Genomic DNA, 22,623 nt, shown 5'->3' on the forward strand with positions numbered 1-22,623 from the left:
CAAGAATACTTTTTTCTGTGGTATGAGCACGTTTGGTGTTGTTGGGGATTGTGAGTGGGAGGATAGCTTCGCTACGAAGAGAGCTGATGGTCGAGGAAGATATCTCGTTCAGCAGGGGCATATACATATAATATAGTACATTCGTCAGAAGTGCACCTGGACATCTAGTATATACAGTCGCACATAGCCCCCAGCTCAGCCATGCCGCTTCCAATTCTCCATCAGCCACTTGATCGGATTGAACGTCTCGTCCTTACTCTCAAACACCAGCCTCCTCAGCGCCTCTTCCCGCCACTTCTCACTTCTCTCGTCCAAATCTTCCAGCTCCTTCGTCCACATCACCGTCTTGCTCTGCGCGTCCTCGCCGGCGCGATTACCGCCTCCCAGCCACCGAGGCCGCCAACTCTGCGCCCTACGCTCCGCGCTCTGCACGTCGTCCTCGGCCATCTCGGCAACCATCAGTTTCATATTGCGCAGGCCTATTTGCGCACACTCCAGGCCCTTGTTCTGCACTTTGCGCGGCAGGCGGCCGTCGCGAGCGCATTCTTCGGCTTGGGCGATGGCGTCGCGCGTCCAGCGCAAGCCGCTGTCGTGGTCGTTGATTGCGTACAGGATCTCGCCTATGTAGGTCATGAGCACGGCGTCTTCGCAGTCGTCTTCGGCGCTGCGGGCGAAAGGCTCGTCGCCGGTTGGCGGGACGGGTGGGAATTCAGGGGGGATGAAGAGCATCTTTAGGGGGTCGAAGATGGTTTTATTGCGTTTTGGGGCGGTTTTCGGTGGGTTTGTGGGTGCTGCGCGGCGGGCGCGAAGGACGGAGAGGTAGGCTGGGAGAGCGTTGGCGTAGTTGTTTGTTTGGGCGTAGTAGGTTGCCATGGATGTAGAGGCTTGGATGATGTTTGCGGTGGCTGAACTTGGGGTTTGAATGATGCCTGTTGAGGTGTCGACAATGGTCGATGCATTTGGTATGTTTTTTGTAGCTATGTCGAAGGCCTGCTTGTACTTCTCGTATGCGACGTCTGGCTGGGAATGGGCTAGAGCCCAGTCGCCGCACCCGATTGCACCCTGAAGATTCTGGCTAGAAGTGAAGCCTACCATGGTCGCAATTTTGTTGTAGTATATATCAGCAGGTCTCCAGTACGGTACTGGTCTGCAGAACTCCTCGCGTGGTGGCTCGACGCCAGTAGGTGCCGTTGGTTTCCTATTGGGATTCGATGGACCGATAATCTGATCTCCTGACCATGCCACCATATTCCTTGTATCATAGACCCAGCCCTCAAGATGCTCTGCCGCTCGCGCACTTCCCATCAAAACCTCGAAGTATGCCCGTCGCCACTGTTCGCTTTTATGTCGCACGTCAAAACCTTGTATCCATGTTCCGTTGTGCTTGGGATTATCAGGGCCACCCTCAACACCGTCATAGTTTGTACATTCACAGCCAGCCATAGCAAGATTCCAATGTCTTCCAGCTTTCACCCAGTCTGGCTGGCCCAGCCCGCTCCTTGCAGGATCCTCGAAGCTTTTCGCGGCTCGATAGTGCTTTCTCATAAAGTAATACCATTCTAGAGGTGTTGGATATTTATGTTCTGCCTGAACTTCATTGACACCGTCTATCATAAATAGAAGGGCTATGAAGCCTCCGTTGAGAAAAACGAACCATTTCAATGACAATTTTCCCACGAACCACCAGTATGCTCTGTCCTCTGTGGACATCAATCGGCCTTTATCACCAGGTCTGCCGAAGGTACTGGGGTGTAGAAATGACAATTGAGGCCGTGGCCTGCTGCCTCGAGATATGAAAAGAAGATGCGGTCGGTTGTTTGCGAAATGTCGAGGTTCGGAGGTGCGATACGAGCGTGTGGACGCCCCTTGAGTTCGTGGAACTGCCAGTCTCTTATAGCAGGCGCGTAAGGGAGGCATGTTGCCAACAGATCTCCGCAGAGAACAAATCTCGAAGCGCGAGGCTTCAATTGATGCCCTCACGGTTTGACACAGCTAAATGAGAGCCGTGGAGCTTCGGAGTATCAAGTTGTAGCTAGGCTTGGCTAAGGGCGCGCTAATTAGGATAGGGTTACGGTAGATCACGAGCCCCACATTTTAATGTAAAAAAATACTGAGCTGTTGACAGCTTCGCGACTCGTAGACGGCGTCATCTACACTACTTTCACAAAAGACTACTCACCTGCTTAAGTATGGCCGAGCCTAAATACAAGAAGAAGGTCCTGCCTCTGAAGGCGGATAGAAAAGAGAAGAAGAAGGAGAAAAAGGCGCACAAGATGGCGACTTTGGACAAGAAAAGCAAGAAGGGCAAATCGACGGAGCAAGCAGCACCAGAGGCTGTTCCCGGGGACAATAATGCGACCGGTTTTATTTCACTCTCAGGGGCTGTGTCGGAACCTGAGACGCCAGTCACCCACATCAGCTATTCCAACGCTCCTGCTTCACATAATAAGAAAAGAAAATTCGAAGAGGACGTTACTAGCGCGGAGCAGCCCAAAGAATCTTCCAAAATAAAACCTAAGGAAGCAGGAAAAGAGGAGCCACAACGAAAGAAGCCGAAGCGCAACCCTTTGAAATACTCGAAAGAGGGCCGCGCACAACTGAAGAAAGAGCAGCAAGAGCGCCTAGCCAAGACTGGGTTCAAGCATGTGCCCTATGGGAACAGAGAGAATGCTCAACAGAAGGATGGGAAGCCGAAGCATATCAAGAAAGCTTCCAGTGGGCAAAATGACGATGAGGGCAACGGAGAAGCCAAGGAACACCGCTTTATCTGCTTCATAGGACAGCTTCCCAAGACCTCAACAGTAGAGCATGTGAAACAGCACTTCGCCAAAATTGAACCGGAGAGTATACGTCTATCTACAGACAAACAGACTGGCAAGGGCAAAGGCTTTGGTTTCATTGAGTTTGCAGACTACGACCGGATGAAGACATGTCTTAAGTTATACCACCACTCTTTATTCGATGATGGCATCAGCAAACCGCGCAAGATCAACGTTGAGCTCACGTAAGTTTGCAATGGTCGCTCAATACCAACGGACATGCAAGCTAACACGATAACAGCGCCGGAGGAGGAGGTGCCAAGTCAGAAGTACGCGCACTACGAATTCGTGAGAAGAATGCCAAGCTAGACGACGAGCGCGCACGACGCCGAGAGAATGAAGACGCGGAGAAGACTGTGGAACAAAAGCAGGCCGAGAGAGAGAAAAAGAAGAAGGCTCGTGGCAAGAAGAGTAAAGAGGGCGAGCCTGAGGCTGATACAGGCCCGGCAGTAGATGATAATGGGGAGAGCACTGAAGGAATACATCCGGCGCGACTGGCCATGTTAGGTCGCTGAAGATGGTTGTTGGAGTCGAGGATTGACTGGTTATGATCGGACCATGCTTGGAAAATGACTATCTAGCATTGAACGACATTGAGATGGGCTCTTAAGGTGTGTTGGTCGACATTCTCATCCCTGGACTGAACTCCTGATCAATGCGAGATGACGAGCGTTCGACCGTCATATATTGATGCCTCAGGATCCGTTCTCGGGAAAGCTAAGATCTATGTACCAATTTTTAGCTATGCTGCTGCATACCATAACTCAGAGATGGAGCTACTGCGATCTATGCACTATCCTCTATGTAGTGGCACATTGTCTATTGGATGCATGTGAGTAGTATTGGTCTGGATTGCATTCTTACTTATGCAGTACTACTGGAACTCACATGGCTGGGGCGGTTCGGATTCTCCCGAGGAACACGTCCACATCTTGTCTAGGCGCACGGATCCTTGGAACTTTTTGACGGCGCAGGCTAGGTCACCACTGTTTCGATCCGCATTGCTGTTCCAGTGTTCGGGCGGCATCATGAAAGTGCAGAACAGTCGAACAAAGAACATTATATGCAATGGCTTTGAGCATAAGTAATTACTGTGGAGCAACAGGGTTCTAGAAGATGCATGGATGAGATGGGATGGGTAGGTCTCAAGTACGAAGGGGGCGCTCAGCGTGTTTCATCACTGGTACGGGGCCACATCCGAGTACCTGATTGGCGAGAGTCATGTAAAACCCCTGAATGGCATGCAGGGGAGCAGCTCGTGCAGCGATTTGTGGACAGCAGCACGATACCTCGTTGGACTTACTGTGTGCTGGAATCAGTTAGCTACATAGGATAATAGCTGGATAGGTACGTGGAGGGTATAGGTAGATTACAGGTAAAGGAAGTTCAGCTCAGGCTACTACCCGTGCCGTCGTCATTATCTTTCCTCGTCTTTTTTAACGTTTTTCCTCCGACGCGTGTTCTCTTCCTCTTGTTTCCCTTCCGCACGAGCAATTCATTCCATTCTTGTCTCTACGAGCGTTTTCCACGCAAAGGACGCCTACTGCATGTTTGCATGCTGCAGCTCGGCCGGTACTGATCCAACTCCCGAACAACGACGGCGATCCGGAGCACTGCAAGCCAGCTAGACGTGCAGAACGGCCCGCTACGTTTTTGCTCTGCAGCAGCGGCAGCTTCAAAGTGTCTTACAGACAAACGAACAATATCTGCTTTCCCTCTTTCTCGACCTTACATTCATCCTGCTGTCTGTCTGGAATCCTCCCACTAGTCTGTCCACAGCACAGCCAGCTGTCAGCGTGTTTCTGTGGCTCCATAGGACTGCTCGTGGCAGCCACGTCGGGTGAGTAACCTTTCTGGTACGTGCCCTTGTACCTGACTGCACCTGATCCCAGCCGCGTGGAGCCCCAAGCTTCCAACCGTTCATCCTGGTCGCGAGCTTTTGTCCCCTTTTATTAGAGAATCTCAAGAATTTACCCAGGCCGCCTTGCCATTATGGAGTAGTAACACTTTAGCTGACGTGACTGGAGAAGTCTTTTTTCAGCAGCAGCAGCACGCCTCCGATCTTTGTCTCCCGTCATTCTCGACCTCAACCTCATCAAACCATCCTCTTTCGTCGACTTCTTCCATTTCAGCTGTCAAGCAGGCTCTGCGACCCTGTCTGACCCTTTCATCCGTTCCTGAGACAAGCGCCAATTTGAAAGGGCTCCACCTCTTGCGGGTAATAGCGTTCTTCTCATTGTTTGGTCTGCGGTGCCCCCTTCATTTAAGGCTGCATTCTCGTTCCGCACCCGTGTATAGATAACGTGATCACCTGCCGCCGTTCACCATGGCTACCGCTACACCTCCCCGCCAGGCCAGCGCTCAGCCCTCCATCGAAACAACCGCCTTACCTGCGATCCCAAAACGAGAACAAGCTGAACAGTCACCTATCTCGCCGCGCCTCGAGCCACGACGCTCAAGTTTCAATTTCCTCAGGCGCTCCTCTGAGTCTGGCAAGATGAGCAAAAAACAGAAGGCGCAGCAGGAACTCTTGCGCCAACGTCAAGCACAGCTTCTCCCACAAGAAGCTCCACGCCTACCGTCTCACTCTCCGCTCCCAACTATAAACACCTTTGGAGGTGAAGAAGCTCGTCCTGATTCTGTCGCCATCGCTACCGGTCAATTTGAACCACAACAAAACGCGCGCCGTACAACATCTCAAGGTTCTCTACATCATAGAAGCATGAATTTCAGTCGCGTCAGTCCTGTCCCGAATCCGATCAGGCCTCCGCCTATTCCTGGAAGCAATGGAGAGTACGTAGATCCGTACCCCAGGACTGAAAGTATGACGCATCGCGGTCGCTACAGCTATGCTAGTAGTACCATGTCGTCCATCAATAGTCCTCGGCGCGTGCGTAGACGTAAAGATCCAACACCCTTCAAGTAAGCTTCTCTCAAAACTCTCGTCGCACTCTTTCTGACGGCATTACAGCATTTTGGTCATTGGCGCGAAGAATTCTGGAAAGACGTCCTTCATCAATTTCCTACGAACTGCTTTGGCTTTGCCAGCAAACAAACGTCAACAAAGCCCCCCGCAGCACCCCAGACAGCCCGAATCGGTCATTGACTCTCCATTCACGTCCGAATACCTCGAGACTGAGATTGATCATGAAAGAGTTGGCATTACGATCTGGGATTCGCAAGGTCTGGAGAAGAATATTGTTGATCTTCAACTGAGAGAGATGGCTACTTTCCTCGAGGGTAAGTTTGAAGAAACTTTTGCTGAGGAACAAAAAGTAGTCCGTGCTCTTGGTGTATGGGACACCTACATTCACTGCGCCTTCCTGGTTCTCGATCCAGTGAGACTGGATGCGAATCTGTCGGCTGCGGCTCGTAGCGCAAAGACCGGCAACAAGAGCTCTCTTGAGCAAAAGCTTATTGGTGGCCTTGATGACGACCTAGACCTCCAGATTCTTCGGACTCTACAGGGTAAGACCACTGTGATTCCAGTCATCAGTAAGGCGGACACGATTACGACGAAGCATATGGCACGCTTGAAGAAGGTCGTCTGGGACAGTCTGAAGCAGGCAAAGCTGGATCCGCTGGAGGCACTCGACCTAGACGAATCGGACTCGGAGGCCCTTGATGAGCGTGATGAAGACGACGCTGTGCATTCCGACAAGGAGGACGAGGAGAAGTCCTCAGTGTTGAACAACTTGAAGGAAGGCGACTCTTCCGATGAGACGGACACAAACTCCGACAAGGCCTCTACCAGCCCCTCATCCCCACCTCGTCCATCTCCCGACGCTAAAAGGCCCACTCACACGCGTAAAGCGTCCGCTATGTCTGCAACTATCGCGTCTAGCCCTTCCAAGGATGATGCCGAGCTGCCATACCTCCCAATGTCCATCATATCGCCGGACATTTATGAGCCTGAGGTTATTGGTCGCCAATTTCCGTGGGGCTTCGCAGATCCATACAATGTTGAACACTGCGACTTCATCCGATTGAAGGAGAGTATCTTTCGCGAATGGCGGACTGAACTGAGGGCCGCAAGTCGTGAACGCTGGTATGAAGATTGGAGAACGAGCAGGCTCAACCGGAGCGGCGACCCACAACAGCGTCGTGTCAAGACTGGCGATGGCAAAAGACGGGGTCCTAGCCCTGGTAGTCTCATGCCCCTTCCGAATGGTGCAGTTCGCGCAACGAGCGCTGGCGGTTATTCTTCCGAGAATACCAAACCACAATACCAGCCATACCGACCCCCTGTTCAGAACCAGTTTTAAGTGTCACCCGCGAGCAGTTGAAGAGACCTCCAAGTATCTATCTACTGCATCGCTACATCGCTACACATAGCACTATCGATGACGGACCCTCATACATTCCGTCGTCTGATCTTTTTTGTCGCAACACACGAGTGTCGACCTGGTCGCTGGTCGTGCTTGAGTTTATAACTCTTGTTTCGTAACATTGTACACCGAGCATGCATTTCCTTTGTTGTTCTATTATCGATATCCCTAGTCTGACAGCCGAAAATTGCTCTTTTCTCACGAAGAACCCGCTCTCTGGGGCCGCTGGTTCAATGATTGACGGCTTCGACGTTCACGTTTCTACTTCGATGTACGGTCGGATCGCAAAGATCTGCTGGAGGGATTCTTGGAGGCGGATTTGACAAGAGGGTTACGTATACGACGAGCCTACCGTATTCGGGCTTTTTCGTCTGGTTTATGTCATATACTTTGATTCCCTTTCGTAGCAGCGGCGCGACAGGCGCATTTTTTTGAGAGGGCTTTTCACAGACAGGGTGGCTTTCTAAGAATGCGTCTTTCGTCCAAGGAAGCGAGAATGGGTTTTTGTAGTCCATGCAAAGTCAAATTCAAGAAAATTACTATTACATAAGTAGATGACTTTTATTATTTTTATTGTGACAGCGTAGAAGGTTTTGAATAGGGTAATTATCATGCAGAACAGGCGAAGTGTTGCGACGAAATTTAGCGCAAAGACATCGCGAACCTTCCGTCGCTCGGCCTATCATCCAGATTGCCAATGATTATTCTTAAATCTCTTTTTTCTTCTTGTAGGGAGTGAAAATAGCAGTAGACGCTGACAGTAAGTGATATATCGCCATCAGCCCACAACCTAGATCCAATGGATATGCGCCTCCTGCAGGAAACAAGATGAAGCCACATATATATATTCCCCGTCGGAGCGTCTTATGGATTCAAATTACCACAGAGTCGGTCTTTTACAATTGATGAAATTGTTGACTTGATTTAGATACATACTCTTGCGCGTTTGCCTAAATGGGTAATTACCTACTACTGTACCTGTTTACATTGCGTACCTGCATACATAGTATGCCTATAGCCGGGCCTGGATCCCTGGTCTTGGGGATGAAAATGTAGGTACTAGTAGGTAGTCTGAGATGGATGACGTCAGGTTATAAGACACTGGGGTAGGCAAGTCTACTACCTATCATTGAATGGCATGTTTTTTTTCGGTTATTCTTGAAGATTGATAATGGAAGGCGTGGAAATGGCTTTGATTTGGGAGACGCGTTGCTGGGGTGTTGGTGTATAGGTAGTAGTAGTCGTAGTCTGATTCATCAGATAGAGCTGTAATTATGACGCGTGGTGTTGTTATGTTTTGATTTTTGGAAGCCCCGCATATCGTACGTTGTAGGTAGCTTGTGATTCGATGTATAGAAGCCTGGATAATTACAGCTTGCGCAATCAATGGAAACAGAAGGTGATTGTTTGGAACATATATCGCCACGACACGACTTTGTGTGAACAGATATCACGTCTCCAGACGGTAATTGCAAGATTGGATGGGATGCGATGGACAAGTAAGTAAGCAAGTCTTCAGAGTTCAGTCAGTCATTCGAGACCTTGTGGTGGCGGTTGGTTGCGTAAAGGCGTGTGAAGTCTCCGATACCGCGGAAAGTCTCCTGAGCCTGCGTATGGATCGTGTGAATGAATGAATGCATTAGATCGGCGATCTCGAGAGTATTGAGTACGTAGGTAGGCAGATATCGGATTAATGCTCGGTCACGGTGTTTATCGTGTTGTGACTGTTCTGCAGCTCCGCAGTTCAGTCGACCGACCGTCCGTCGTTTAGTAACGGGACGCATCTAACATGTCATCCGATGGCTGCCTGGCTTGTTTGTTCCGGCAAAGAGGCTTTTTAAGCTTCTAAAGAGAATGAATACTACTAATACGGCATTTCGACGATCGTGTAGGATTCGCCATCGGGAAGGATAAAGGGAAGGGGTGCATGGATTTTTATCTTCCCGGCGGGGGTCCTTTGTCTTCGGTTCGGCATGTACGAAAGCAAAAGTGTTGACAGGGAACAGGCTCGCAAGGGATGCACATCGCAAACAATGGTATTGCTTGCTGATCGACTTGAGGCGAGAGAGCCGTGAAACCCCGGCGTATGCCATCCATCTATAGTGTGGTGGGCGCTCCTAAGGCTCTTGTGGCACGTCTCACCAGGTTGTGTAGCTTCTCTTTTGAACAGTCTCATATTACCTCTGGTATGCAGCAAAGACCACCGGTGATGAGTTAGAATATTGCAGGAGGTTGTTATCGGCAGCAACAGTTCTCTGGCTGGCCTGTGGTTCTGTTCTGTAGCAGACAACTAATGAAGGGCTCTGTTCTCTCTGTGGCGCTGGCTGGGAGGACACACGCGGAGAAGGCAGTGGGGGTGGGGGAATGTCGGCGCGGAGACGGGGGATGGGATTGCGCCTCTTCTTTGCTTGCGTTCCCCCGGCAGACGCCCTCCCTCCGTCATTTCAATTTCGGGCTTGATGGGCTCGGCAGTGGGATGATGGAAGGGAGGCTGGTCGGCTGTAAGGCTGGAGATGGGCGACTGACGAGTAACGTGATGTTTTTGAGGATGGATGCGAAGTTCGACTGTCCTTTTCATGTGCTTGCTTCTGTTCTATTACAACCAAGCCTTGGGCATGGCGGGAAAGGCTTGCGGCCAACGGGTTGCCTAAAGTGAATTCTCCGTTTGAAGGGGGGGGGCCCACAACAACCACATGCACACTTTACCAAACCAAATAACAAATTAGACTTTCAAGCCCTCTATACCATACAGTATTACCAGTCTCACTGTGACTGCAAACCAGGTGGATGAAATCGTGGAGATCGACAAGGTTGCGCCACGGTCCGCTCGTAACGAGCAGCCCTGTCCGAATATCCAAGCAAGCCCTCCGTTTCTGCTCGAGGCCGTCTTACAATGTCTCACATCATGGATTGATATACCATGCTGCTGTTTGCTCCTTGCATTTAAGGAAATGATACAATATAATATAGTCCGTCTGCCACGTAACCGGAGCCGAGGATACCCCAGGGATAGTGGGATAGGATCATCCTGCGTCTCTTGGGTTCTTTTGACTTGCATGTCCACTCGCAAGTCTCGCACTATGTTTCGCGCCGCATTTGCCAACAGGCGCCTTGACCGCCATCCCGGGGTCAGGGGGGGGAGGGAGGAGGAGGAGGAGGATGCCAGGTGGGTTGCTGTCATAACTGTCACTCGCCGCCTCTTCCTACTACTTTATCGCCGAGAATGTATCTACATTCCTTCCTGTGGTCCGCTTCCTCCATCGTACCTATATCATCCGCTCAATAACCAACGGTCATGCCTTCAGACCTGTTGCGCTGTTCACTGTGAACCGGTCGCCGCATGCAGCTTCTCGTGAGCATTCTTTGAGTCTGACTCGGCCGAGAATGCTGGAGACCCAAGGCCGTTGTCCCGATTGCACCCACGACTCAACACCACGCCGAGGCCCTCGGACTTCTGCGCCTGAGCGGTCCACTGTCGAAATGCTTGCGACTCATACCACCGACGACGCCAAACACCTATCCTGTCCTCCTCTTGTGTACGATACTGAGCTCTGGGACAAGGACGTGCTACAGCTTGGCGAAGGAGAGACGGAGGATGAGCTAGACGAGCTTCATGCGCTGCAAGCAAGAGAAGCGGGGATCGAAGCGGATGTGCAGGACGAGACTTGTTCTGACACTCAAGAGATCTCAGCCATCCTATCGTCCTTGGGCGTCTCCAGTCCGCACCCAAGCTCCATCTCACTGCACTCATCGCTATCCACGAACATCACAAACCGATCGCGAAGTTCGCGCGACACGCAGACTGATGCGTCGTCTCTGTCCGCACCAAGATCAACCTCTCGACTATCGAAAAGTAAGCTTTCCACTTCGAGTCACAGTAGCTATGATTCTGTCATCGACAACATCCGGCCACGGCTGCCATCGAGGTCAGCTTCGGCAGCATCCAGTGCGCCGACATTCTCCTTCGCATTCGGGTCAAAGACCAAAAGACCCAAGTCGCTGAATATAAGAAGCGGATCTTTGTCGTTTTTCCGGAAAGGCCAAAGGTGAGTGCGCTGTCCTTGAACTGTTTCTTTCTGCAGCGCTCATGACATTGTTTCTAGTCAATGCTACTCCTGCACTTGCCACGGCTACGACACAGGATCGACACCACAAAAGCTACACAGATCAATCCGATATCCTGTAGCGACGTCCTTGTCATCGGACGGTCATGCTCCACTGCAGGGACTGAAATGCGGGCATCGCCTGACCAACTTCGCCATACGGATGCATATCAGGGAAGCTCTCGAGATGGATCAGAAGATCCCTCCGAGCTGCTGTGGCGTACCTATCCCTGCATCTGTACTGACCAGAGTGATGAGCGAGGCCGAACTCGACAGTCTAGAGCGCGAATTAGCTATCTCCTATGGCGTTGATCGTAAAGATAGTATGAGTGAAGTCAATGTTGCTGCGATATCGCGCCGAACGACACCGACGCCGTTAGAACTAAACGTGGCTATACCACCGTATGGCCCTTTGTTGAGTCCAATACAATTAGACATTGGTGTTGCGACACAGAATCCTGTTTATCTCTCATCCCCTACGCATCCCTTACCTACATCACCACGACGGCGATCGATCTCGAATTCGCGATCTAGTGCCAATGATGCCGATCGAGAAGATACGGCGACTCAGGATCAAGCATTCGCATCGCTCCGGAACCAGCAACGAGAACAATACTCGAGGGCTCGTGACTTTGAATTCCGACAACGACGCGTTATTGAGGTTCACTACGACCGTCTTCGGTCAGACTATTGGGCACTCCATCAACAAGAGAGGAAGGACATTGAGGCCGAGCACAGACATGCCATCGAGACCTTGGAGGAGATGCAAATGGACCGTGAAGTCGAGCTCCGCTTGCTGCAAGACGAGGAGCGTCAAAATGTCGCCACTGCTCTAAAGTACATGGAAGCATATTGCGGCGTGGTCGCGCGCGGTGCCCTACCACCAAGTGAACCAGCCGGCTTGCGGCGGACAGTCACAGACCAAGACCGATTGAAGCTCCAACAGCAGTACATCCTCCGCGACGGGCTGGAGAAGAAGCATGAAGCTGCAGTCAACGTCCTGCGCGCGAAACAGGAGCGAGCAGTGCAGAACAGGCAAAAGAAGCAACATGAGGAGCTGTCGGCAAATGACCGCAGTTTCGAAGCCGAGCTGACTTATTTGACAAGTCTTCAAGCCAAGGACCTTGAGAGAGTGGAACAGCTTGCCGCATCACGGAGGAGACGGCTTGATAGACGATGGTACATCAAATTCGAGCTATGGAGGAAGGAGAAAGGAGAGCAGCAGCGGGATTTTTCATGGTCATCGTCCACGATGCAGATCCGGTACCAGTGGCCGGATCCTTTGGGAAGTGCGGGCGAGCTGAAGTCGGACGCAGGGAGAGGTCTGGACGTGCTGTCTCGGACGTATAGGTTGAAGCCGTCGGCTAATTGGAAGGTTTACTGAAGAGTTGGATATACCCCCCCCCTCCCCCTTTAGAGTTTTCAGGAGCTACGAAGTCAGGCCTCGTGAGCGCTTTTTGTCTGTCTGTTTTGCAATGCAATCTCGTAGTCTGCGACTAGTAGTGCCTCATGCTATGGTCTATGTAGTGCACTTTATTATACCCATCGAAAGAGAAGATATGTTTCTTTTCTCTCCCTCTAGGCTTGCGCGACATATCATCCTCATATTGGCGAGAGTACCATTTCATATTGGTCCCAACGTCGACTTTGTCACTTATCAAACGATTATTGGATACCAAACAGCGGGCCACTATGCCGACCAGTTCTTCACCCAGCCTCCTCTCACATCTATAACACATCACGTATTTTTCATCCAAGACTAGATATCAGAATCGCGCGATCCCCCGGCCTTCTATCCCGCATTGGTCATGGACTTGATGAGTGGTAGAACATCGGAATGGTACGGTTCTGCCTTTCTGACCCCATGACCTCAGCTCTAAATCCTTAGTATCGAAAGACTATCTGTTTTGGTTCGAGAATAGGCATATCCGGATGGTGCGGACAGTCATCGAAGGTTGACTTTCATGATTCCTCAGTCTAGATGATATGGAAAGTCCAGTATGATGGCTGATCGAGCGAGCCTTAGAGGCTGTGCTCAAGCCCATTCAGGCCAAGACATACGGGGGCATCACGACTCACGAAGTTAGAACAAGAAGAAAGAGTTACATGGCCGTCGTGTCGTAAGGTCGGTAGGCACCACCAGCCTCCTGCGGCAACTGGGACTTGTACCGTAAGTCGGGAAAGCATGATGGCCTACCTGACAACACTATATCTTTCGCGCTTGTTGGCCAATATTGACTTAATCCACTCAACCGACAATGCTTCGTCCCATGGTCAAGCGAAAACGTCGCCCATTTTTATTCTCTCATTCTTAAGCCGCCACGTTTAAAGGCGCACTTTATACATGATGGACAAACTTATAAATACCACTGTCCGTCTCTTCGACAGCATCCACTGCACATACCAAACCACCAGATTTCGCCTCAGTCAATTCTCTCTTCACAGCGATATGTCTGACCTCATCGAGTCCGAGAAGAAGGGTCCCCTGCCCGAAGTCCATCTCGTCGAGACGCGAGACACAGAGACCAGGGGGAATTCACAAGGGGAAACGTCGTCAGGGCCAGAGTCAGCCAGACCACAGCTGACTGAGAAATCAGTCGGCTGTGCACCCCCTACAGCAACAGTACGAGATGTTAGGCCCAAACCTATCATCTTGGAAGAAAATGCATATCCGGAGCTACTCGCTTATAGCTGGCCGACGTGGAAAAAATGGGTTCATCTGACGGTGGTATTCTTCGTTCAGATATCCATGAACTACAATGCATCTGTTGTCGGGAACGCCCTGGGCCTTCTCGAAAAAAGGTTTGAAATCACGGAATTTCAGGCCCGACTTCAGATGTTTGCATTCCTTGTTGCATATGCTTTTGGTTGTGAGCTCTGGGCACCGTAAGTACCTTCCATCTCCTTTAAATCGCCATACTAACAGATAACCTAGTTGGAGCGAGGACTTTGGACGCAGATGGATCTTGACGGGCAGTCTGTTGCTCGTAAACATCTGGGCAGCCATGTGTGGTAGTGCTACAAACTTCACCACTATCATGGTTGGCCGTGTTCTTGGTGGTTTATGCTCTGCTGGTGGCTCTATCACTCTCGGCATCGTCGCCGATATGTTCCGACCTGACGAGCAAGGCTATGCGGTGAACTTCGTCGTCCTAGCCTCTGTCAGTGGATCGGTGGTCGGGCCTGTCGTCGGTGGCTATCTGGAAGAGAATGTCGAATGGGAATGGAACTTCTGGTCCCAGGTGATATTCGGTGTTCTCGTCATGGCCGCCTTCGTAGCATTGCCCGAAACGAGAGCCAAGGAGATCCTCAACTGTAAGTGTACACCACCATATTTATTTCGCTGTACTAATTGAATGGTACAGCCAAGGCAAAAGCCTTACGGACTGATGCGGCGAAAGAGGGCAGACCATGTCACATCAAGGGACCAAGGGAAAACGTAGATATCATGAGCAGACGGCAAATTCTTACCGGTCATCCAGAAACGTGGAGACACATCTTCACCATCTGGCTTCGACCCTTCAAGATGTTTGTCACAGAGCCTATCGTACTGTTTCTGTCGCTACTCAGCGGATTCAGTGATGCTCTGATATTTACGTTCCTGAATTCCTATGGTGTTGTGTTCAAGGAGCCCTATAAATTAGGGCCTGTTCAGATTGGGCATGGGTTCCTCTTGTAAGTCATTGCCCTACACCACGTCTCAATTAGAACCAACTAATGCTGTTTGTAGCCTCATCGTTGGCTACATCATTGGGTATGTGGCTTACATCGTCGATTTCTGGGTCAAGAAGAGGAGGTCAAAGAGGTCCGGCGAGCCAATTAATCCGGAATCGCGTCTGTTCCTTCTGTTGTTCAGTAAGTTATCCAAAGCCCTGACTCGTAGCATTCTCTTACAGGTATGCAGTTGCTCCCTTCCTGCCCGTAGGCATGTTCCTCTTCGCCTGGCTCAGTGAGCCTAGCATCGTTTCCAGCCCGTGGCCTGCGCTCTCCTCCACCGTGTTGGTCGGTATCGCAAACTACGCCATCTATCTCGCCACCGTTGATTACATGGTCGCCGCCTATGGTGCCTTTGCTGCTTCTGCCACTGGTGGTAACGGTTTTGCCCGTGATCTGCTCGCTGGTATCTCAGCACTATACGCAAATCCTTTGTACGAGAACGTTGGACGACCTGAGAACACCAGGAATGGGAGTGTCATACTTGCGTGCATATCGATCGGTGTAATCATACCGATCTATGCATTCTACTTCAAGGGCGAATGGATTCGGGGACACAGCAGTATGGCAGAGGATTTCAAGAAGCAGGAAGCTGTTCGGGAAGAGCAATTGACCGGCTCACGCCGACCGACTCCTATTGGCTCTCGTCGGAACTCCTCCACTGGGGAAGTGGACATCGCCTTCGGAACGGCATAATGTCTGACATCGGTGGCCCATTCCAGGAATATACGGCCGCAGAAGCTCCGTATCAGACATTGCCCGGCTGTCCATCCTACGACCAACTGTCTGCAGAAGCTGCACGTCAAATACCGTCCACCGCCAAAATTAGTCCCTCTACGGGAGGCTCTCGCTCAACCTCGTTCAGTAAAGATAATGCCCAGATCACGAAGTTTTCAGTTCGATTCTCGGAGTCCATTCTAGCATCTACACACTTTTGATAGCATCGAACACTTGATACCCCCATGTCATTGGCACACGCGTTCTTTCCAGATTCTTTCTTTTCACGGTCAGAATCATAGCATATTTTAGTAGCATAGGCGCGTCGGCTTTATGCAGTTATTGATATCCTCAACCGGCGGCATAGATGTTTTGACCTGGTCTCGGATATTAGCGGATCGCAACATGTTACATTCCCCATCTCCAGAGTCAGCGTTAGTAGCAGCCGCATACCAGTTGTTTCGGCGGGTTGTGGAGGACTTGCCACCTGGCAGCCCACGATCACGCTTCTTGATAGACACTACATAGCAATTACAACATGTGTCATCAACCAGTCACTTTTTTTGTGCTCTAACCTGAATGTTTACCGACTCGACTTGGACTGGAGGAGTTGCACGTAGCTCGTGCTGAGCCGGGGTGTCGCGTAAGGCTGGCTGGTGGTGGAGAACTTTGAGTGGGATGGAGTGGTGTATCTAGAGCTTGTGATATGTGCTTTTGGTAATCGTAATCGTAATCGTAGGGCTAATGGTAGGTTTATGCCGAACCCAGTGACAAGTCACCACGCCCGGGCTTTCTGTTAGGTGGTACCTACTTGGTCGTGGCATTATGAGGGATACGACTATTCTTCTTATTTTTCATTCTTTTTTTTGGGGGGGGGGACGGCGGAGGGGCGGAGGGGAGTATCTTTGGGTATAGTATAATGAATAAAGTATGTGCAGAAATCATATTACACTGGACTTTGGGCTAGCTGATGAGCTATTACAGGTTAGTTACTATTTGTCGGTTTGACGTTGCCTTTTTTTTTTTTTTTTTTTGGGGGGGGGGGGGGGGGTGAAAGGCAGAAGAAGAAAACAACAAAGGGGATTTAGCTTCGTTTTGGACGGTACGATGAGTGTGGTTTAAGGGTAGGTGGTAGTGGTTGATTGGGACTAGACTGTTGTTTCTGGGATATATATATATATATTCATTCTCTTTTCGGTCGAATCTGGTTCCCAAACTCTGTGATCCGTGTTGGGGTCGTATGGAAAGTTTGGAGACTAAAGATAGGAAAGGAGACTGGCTATCTTGATATAATGTTGTTTGCTGGAATCTTAAGCACATTCGGCCATACCAACCAGAAAGCAAGCGGTCCCGTTCGCTCCCGCCTATTTAAGCTGGTTAGGGGTGGATTAGTAGTTAGGTGGGTGACCACTAGCGAATACCCACTGCTGAATGTTTTGTGTTTTGGGTCTCGTTCAGGAAAAGAAAGACTGCTGTTTGTGATGTGTTTTGGGTTGTTTTAGAGTTTAGATTATTAGTGTTATTGGATTTTTTTGATGAGTGGTTAGTTGTTAGATTATCGAGTTGGTGCAGTCAAACCTCGTTATGGCAATATCCTTAGTATAAAAATACGAACCTCGTGGACGAAATCGAGATCTTGCCAGCAAACGAATCCGTTATTACAATATTCTCGTTATAGCGATACGATTGAACCGGCCGTGTTCGTATCGTTATAACGGGATTCGACTGTATATCGCTAAGAATGCGCGAGACCTGGGAGAGGATAAGAGATTACTAGATGTTCAATATGATAAGATGCCCTATAGCTTAGCATAAGATGTGATGTTTTTACACTACAGCTAAATATAATAACCAACAAAACATCTTCAAGATATTGAAATGGAAGGGCGTAGTGAAAATATACCTTTTGACCGGATACCGCTAACCTAAAGCGGAAGACGGTCTAGGCTTCGCCAAGAGGGCTGAATCATGCCAAAGACCTTGCTTAGCCACCTCCGCCGCCATCATTTGTACTTATTACTTAATCTAAGTAGGCGACGTAAGACGATCTCGTTGATTAACTTGAGGGCGATTTTGGAGGTCGTACCATGTAACCACGCTTCGGCAAACATCACAAGTTACACCGTACTGTCCAGCCGAGGCCCATAAGAAGAAGATGGCAAGCCCTAATGGAGAAGCCTACGAACGCCGGCGAGAACAGGTTCGACGAGCTCAGAAGTAAGCCTTTGTTATATATCACATGACTAAATCCCAGAATCTTCACAGGTGTTGACCTAGTAACACAGATCCCATCGCGCACGCAAAGCAACCTACGTCAAGTCCCTCGAATCCGAGGTCAGCGAGCTCCGGAGAGAAAACGCCACTCAGGCCGCCCTGATACGTACGCTGAGAGACTCCCTCATCACCAACGGCATCCCCATTCCTGCCGAGAGCCATGTACCAGTCGCCACCATCGAAGTAGGTAATCGTCGCCTCTTGTACCAAGAGATCTCCGCCCGGTTCAAGGCCGACGACTCCTCTCCGGACCCGAATCGCGCATTCGCATTTCCGCACACGCCGCCGCAAGCACCACCCTCACAGAGCAGTTTTGGCGGCGATACAAGCCACAGCGACTCCGACTTTCTTACTCCGCCGACCAGTATATGTGCGCCCTTGGAGCGAGTGTCTTCCGCTACTTCATCCGCCTCCATCCCCGGACCATCCTTCGGACTCGCCTCGGGACTCGCCTCCGCTCCCTCCCTACTGCAAAACACCACAGAGACCACCACCACCACCACCACCCCTGGCACCACCATCTACGCACACCCCCAAGGCCTCGACGCCACCCAAGTCGGCGTCAACTTCGTCCTCAGCCTCGAATCCCCCTGCCTCTACCACCACCGCCTAATCATGCCCGAAATGCTCCTCCTCAGCGGCCAAATCGGCAACGGCCACCGCCAAATGCTCAGCGCGCCCATCATGGCCCGCGCCCCCGAGTACAGCTTCAATCCGCTCCACCTAGGCATGCCGTCCGATGCACGCTGGGATGTGCCCGTGCGTGAGCTGGAGAACTTGTTGAAGGGTGCCGGGGAGTTGGGCTTGGCGGAGGGGGAAATCACGCCGGTGCAAGGGTGGATGTGGTTGAGGCGGCATCCGCGGTTTGGAAGGTTGGGGTTTGAGGGGTTGGAGGAAATGAGGGGGGGCTTGGTGCCGTTGGTGGAGTGTCATGGGTTTGGCGCGGTGTTGGATCGGGGCAGGTTTGTGGAGGTTGTGGAGAGGGTGCTGGCGGCGGTGTGATGAGGTGGGGTCGGTGAGGTAAGTCGTGGCTTCCACTCCAGCTTGACGCTGGAGGGGCTGGCGTCAAGCTTCCTCCTGCCTGGATGCAAATTCGCCTTTTTGGCCTGGGCGAACGTCGTCTGGTACACGACCTTGTACTCGGCTCACGGTGTTGCGAACATTAACGGACCATTTATATGCCTGCTTAATCGTTGGCCCGTTCAGGATTGGCTGCCACGAGCAGAACAGATGGTAGATGACCGGACCCGCTTCACCAGAAGAGAACGACTTCACATTGAGGCTTGAAGTTCTGCTAGGCTTGAAGTTCTGCTAGGCTGGAAGTTCTGCTAGGCTGGAGGTTCTACTAGGCTTGAAGTTCTGCTAGGCTTGAAGTTCTGCTAGGCTGGAAGTTCTGCTAGGCTGGAGGTTCTACTAGGCTTGAAGTTCTGCTAGGCTTGAAGTTCTGCTAGGCTTGGAGTTCTGCTAGGCTTGAAGTTCTGCTAGGCTTGAAGTTCTGCTAGGCTTGGAGTTCTCCTCAGACCATCGACGTGGGTCAGTGATTCCATGTCAAGAGGGCGAGAAAGTCCCAGAACAGCATTTTCATAATGTTTATGGACCCTGTACCACTCGTCCTACATTACGTCAATCGAAAGTTCTGGAGCCAAGCTGAATATATGGCTGTGTTGAGAGGGGTAAGTGAACAACCAAGGTGGTCGTCGTACAGAACGTGTTTATTCACGACACTTGTTCGCCGAGACCAGCTTTGACCCACTCAAATTTCTTCCGCCCCTTTTCTATGTCAGTTCGATCTTCTGGACGGTTGCAGCTCTCAACCTCAGCTTCTGTTCTCCCCAACGCCACTGAGGTAGGTATGTCCGATCTTGGACGCTCCACTCACAAGTGCGCTTCTTAGCTAACGTTGTATCAGGCAAAAACAGAGACAGGACTCCCAATATGACTACAAAGATTGACCCAGTCCTTCATGACACCTACGTCAAATACAAAGATTGACCCAGTCCTTCATGACACCTACGTCAAATACAAAGCCGGGACTGAGAAAGTCGTCACCTGGTTGGCTAAGGCCGCCTACGGCACAGGTCTCCTGGACGCGTCCTTTACCAGAAGCACGGGAACCAATGCTCACTTGAAGAGACATGAGCAGAATAATCGCCAGACATCAGAGCAGACGTTCGATTTTGAAGTCAAAGACCTTAACAGGTTTGCTGATGTGATCGTTTCCTCAAACTTAAAGGTCCCACCAGCCATCCTTTATACGCTGGACGATGTAATCGTTGCTCGGAGAGAGTGTGCTTCATGGTATAGACGGCAACTGTCTACAGACAACGATGCTCATCAGAAGAGAAATGAAAGCCATGACTACTACATCAGCATCTTGCAGAAAATGCGAAGCAAGCTTGCTTCTACCACTCGGGAAGAAAAGCAGGAATTTAGTACTCAGGCTATCCCAAGCGAGACTCTTTCGAGCAGCTCCAGGAGACTGTCAACCCATTCTCTTTGCTCCAGTCCCCGAGCGAGCCATCCACTAGATCTGCGGGATCAAGCGATACCAAAATTGTGTTCAAGATGGAGCCTTCGATCGAAGAGACGTCAGTTGCGGTGTGGTGTCTTCTCAAGGATCTGACTGGGCTACGATACTTCATACGCCAGGCCTGGACCGAATATAAGGAGCGTCGTATAACTCTTGAGACTGCCGCAGTTATCCATAACACGGCACTGGGACTATGCCGCGAAGTCAATCTTCATTTCATCAAATATTTCCCGCATCTGTCTGATCATGCAACGATTATTACATTCATGGATGGAAGTTACAAGCCTTCGGAACATCAACAGCACGGAGATTGGCGATACTTTGTTTTCACATCGCATCAGGGAGATGAATTTGCACTCTATCAGCCTGTCATTACATGCAACACTGTGCATAGAATGACAATGTCACTTATGACAATGCCCGTCGTTTCTTGGTATGAGCACAGACGAGCGCCTCTACTTACAGATGATGAAGACAACTTGATGTTCTGTGTTTCTTATTTGACACTCTTAAGTGTCGGACGCCTCAAGACCATGGACAATGATGACGACATGATGGTTCAAGCTATCCTTCAGAGCAGGACGGATGGAATCTACTACTCGTGGGCTGTCTTCGCTCTCCAATCTCTTACTGACTGTCAACGCATCCTAGGCAAGGACCGCTCCCGGGGCTTCCAGGACCTTCAAGCTTCCTGCAAGTGGTATAAGGAATCTATCGAGGCCACTGTCCGCTTTGGATATTCATCGGGGGTTAGCAAGTGGCATGAAAAGAACGAAAGCATCCTTCTCGGGATGGTCTCGGACTTTAGTGAAAGCGTTGAAGAAGATGAGTTGGAGGCTCTCTATAAGCTAAATCAGTCCGCAGCCGGCAAAGTGGATCGGGAGAAATTCTTTTTCATGAAGAAAAATCCTATGCTATGTGGACTTAAGCTTATGAAGTTGTTGTTATCATTCCATCAACTAGGACTGGAGTTGGTAAACAACCATTTCGCTCTTTTAACAGCTATACACACGTATAATGCATTCTTGGACCCAGTCAATACTGCAAGTAGCCACAAATGGACCGACTTGGAGACGATCATCAAAAGACAAGACTCGAAGAAAGTATTTGCTGGCGATAGACCTACTGAAAGTGGCGACCATCAAATGCACTTTGCTCTCGCCTTAGGTGCTGACCGAGCGAAACTGTTGAAACTTCGCCGAAAACAAAAGGGACGCATGAAGCTTGCTTGGCGCGGCGGAACTATAGGTTCCATGTCAACATACCTCCATTCGTGCATTAAAAAGGCTGGTAAAATCGTGAATCTCCATAGGCTCATCCCCAACTTTGTCACCGTAGCGGGCTTAGTGGCAAGAAGTGTCCCAGGTGCTTCGAATGATCCCGGTAGTGCCAGACTCAGCTCACTGGAAGTGCTCTCAGTGCTCAAGGAGAGCTTGAGCAGAGACGCGATATTTCTCCGCTGGGATTTGTTCGCGATGAACAAGCACTCTCTGGAGTTCATTCTGAAGATTACGGAGATACGTCTCGACTCGGATAATTCGCAGCCTAAAAAGAATTCGCCGGTCGGTTTCCAGAAGCTCCCAGGCGTGATGCTACACGTGCTCGGATTCGACATGCGGTCCTCACCGCGATTTCCAGAACTGTGCGCGATCGTAAACGCTCATGTGGCTTCTGTATCTGCAGTAGAGAGCCAGAAGGCAATGATCCGATGTGGGACCGTGTCTCAGAACAGCCCGCCGCATAGAGACGGCTTCTTCGTTCCGATTGATGATTTCGTCCCACACAGCTTGAGACAGAACGCTAAACTATTCTCTGTGCCTAACTTAGGGCTGCAGTTGTTGGTGTCCCGCAGTGTGTGGAGACTTGATAATACGATGCGATACCTCGAAGTCGGCGGCAAACTCAGAAACCTCCGCTTTATGAACGAGGGAGCTCCAGGAGAGGAAGCTGTCTTCCTCGAGTAAGCAAGAGCTTTCCAACGTGGCGCTTAATGCATTCTGCCTCTCAACAAATGTCAATACTTGGCAGCATGGATAATGACAGAATTGCAAAACTGAAGCTGTTGGAACTATCAAGGCAGGCAACATCCAGAATGATGCAAAAAGGTCTACTGAACACGTAACATGATCGACCGCGAC

The 22,623-nt window shown here is 50.5% G+C and overlaps 9 protein-coding genes across 9 annotated transcripts; 7 read left to right on the top strand and 2 right to left on the bottom strand.

Moving 5' to 3' along the window:
- Window positions 1–95: 95 nt before the first annotated feature.
- Window positions 96–2,010, bottom strand: EJ05DRAFT_390326 (uncharacterized protein). The gene is made up of 2 exons (XM_033741319.1): window positions 1,655–2,010; window positions 96–1,587 (listed from the first exon to the last, which is right to left on the bottom strand). The coding sequence occupies exons 1-2, from the start codon at window positions 1,655–1,657 to the stop codon at window positions 196–198; spliced, it is 1,395 nt and encodes a 464-aa protein (XP_033599909.1). The 5' UTR covers window positions 1,658–2,010; the 3' UTR covers window positions 96–195.
- Window positions 2,011–2,189: 179 nt separating this feature from the next.
- EJ05DRAFT_500996 (uncharacterized protein) lies at window positions 2,190–3,334 on the top strand (the record flags this gene model as incomplete). The annotated part of the gene is made up of 2 exons (XM_033747055.1): window positions 2,190–3,004; window positions 3,061–3,334. The coding sequence occupies 2 exons, from the start codon at window positions 2,190–2,192 to the stop codon at window positions 3,332–3,334; spliced, it is 1,089 nt and encodes a 362-aa protein (XP_033599910.1).
- A 1,982-nt stretch (window positions 3,335–5,316) lies between these two features.
- Window positions 5,317–7,084, top strand: EJ05DRAFT_439702 (uncharacterized protein; the record flags this gene model as incomplete). The annotated part of the gene is made up of 2 exons (XM_033741887.1): window positions 5,317–5,741; window positions 5,791–7,084. The coding sequence occupies 2 exons, from the start codon at window positions 5,317–5,319 to the stop codon at window positions 7,082–7,084; spliced, it is 1,719 nt and encodes a 572-aa protein (XP_033599911.1).
- A 1,708-nt stretch (window positions 7,085–8,792) lies between these two features.
- EJ05DRAFT_390392 (uncharacterized protein) lies at window positions 8,793–9,340 on the bottom strand. Its single transcript, XM_033741321.1, has one exon. It carries the CDS (start codon window positions 9,238–9,240, stop codon window positions 8,932–8,934), a length of 309 nt encoding a protein of 102 aa, XP_033599912.1. The 5' UTR covers window positions 9,241–9,340; the 3' UTR covers window positions 8,793–8,931.
- Window positions 9,341–9,884, top strand: EJ05DRAFT_390391 (uncharacterized protein). The gene has a single exon (XM_033741320.1). The coding sequence runs from the start codon at window positions 9,441–9,443 to the stop codon at window positions 9,801–9,803; it is 363 nt and encodes a 120-aa protein (XP_033599913.1). The 5' UTR covers window positions 9,341–9,440; the 3' UTR covers window positions 9,804–9,884.
- A 422-nt stretch (window positions 9,885–10,306) lies between these two features.
- Window positions 10,307–12,854, top strand: EJ05DRAFT_538657 (uncharacterized protein). The gene is made up of 2 exons (XM_033749472.1): window positions 10,307–11,193; window positions 11,251–12,854. The coding sequence occupies exons 1-2, from the start codon at window positions 10,532–10,534 to the stop codon at window positions 12,632–12,634; spliced, it is 2,046 nt and encodes a 681-aa protein (XP_033599914.1). The 5' UTR covers window positions 10,307–10,531; the 3' UTR covers window positions 12,635–12,854.
- An 845-nt stretch (window positions 12,855–13,699) lies between these two features.
- EJ05DRAFT_532037 (MFS general substrate transporter) lies at window positions 13,700–15,660 on the top strand (the record flags this gene model as incomplete). The annotated part of the gene is made up of 7 exons (XM_033749060.1): window positions 13,700–13,815; window positions 13,869–13,873; window positions 13,911–14,136; window positions 14,186–14,565; window positions 14,616–14,925; window positions 14,981–15,105; window positions 15,155–15,660. 7 exons carry the CDS (start codon window positions 13,700–13,702, stop codon window positions 15,658–15,660), a joined length of 1,668 nt encoding a protein of 555 aa, XP_033599915.1.
- Window positions 15,661–17,686: 2,026 nt separating this feature from the next.
- Window positions 17,687–19,319, top strand: EJ05DRAFT_390434 (uncharacterized protein). The gene is made up of 2 exons (XM_033741322.1): window positions 17,687–17,898; window positions 17,967–19,319. Exons 1-2 carry the CDS (start codon window positions 17,837–17,839, stop codon window positions 18,955–18,957), a joined length of 1,053 nt encoding a protein of 350 aa, XP_033599916.1. The 5' UTR covers window positions 17,687–17,836; the 3' UTR covers window positions 18,958–19,319.
- Window positions 19,320–19,541: 222 nt separating this feature from the next.
- Window positions 19,542–22,449, top strand: EJ05DRAFT_486518 (uncharacterized protein; the record flags this gene model as incomplete). The annotated part of the gene is made up of 5 exons (XM_033745538.1): window positions 19,542–19,628; window positions 19,763–19,801; window positions 19,913–20,387; window positions 20,521–20,543; window positions 20,605–22,449. 5 exons carry the CDS (start codon window positions 19,542–19,544, stop codon window positions 22,447–22,449), a joined length of 2,469 nt encoding a protein of 822 aa, XP_033599917.1.
- Window positions 22,450–22,623: the final 174 nt, after the last annotated feature.

This window comes from Pseudovirgaria hyperparasitica (genome assembly GCF_010093815.1).
Source record: "Pseudovirgaria hyperparasitica strain CBS 121739 unplaced genomic scaffold EJ05scaffold_9, whole genome shotgun sequence".
NCBI classification, from domain to species: domain Eukaryota; kingdom Fungi; phylum Ascomycota; class Dothideomycetes; order Acrospermales; family Acrospermaceae; genus Pseudovirgaria; species Pseudovirgaria hyperparasitica.

Coding starts and splice junctions, on each gene's coding strand:
- EJ05DRAFT_390392 (XM_033741321.1), bottom strand. CDS start 9,240: ATGGCATACGCCGGGGTTTCACGGCTCTCTCGCCTCAAGTCGATCAGC.
- EJ05DRAFT_390434 (XM_033741322.1), top strand. CDS start 17,837: ATGGCAAGCCCTAATGGAGAAGCCTACGAACGCCGGCGAGAACAGGTT. Junction 17,899..17,966: donor CAGGTTCGACGAGCTCAGAA/GTAAGCCTTTGT, acceptor CTAGTAACACAG/ATCCCATCGCGCACGCAAAG.
- EJ05DRAFT_538657 (XM_033749472.1), top strand. CDS start 10,532: ATGCTGGAGACCCAAGGCCGTTGTCCCGATTGCACCCACGACTCAACA. Junction 11,194..11,250: donor TTTTTCCGGAAAGGCCAAAG/GTGAGTGCGCTG, acceptor CATTGTTTCTAG/TCAATGCTACTCCTGCACTT.
- EJ05DRAFT_390391 (XM_033741320.1), top strand. CDS start 9,441: ATGAAGGGCTCTGTTCTCTCTGTGGCGCTGGCTGGGAGGACACACGCG.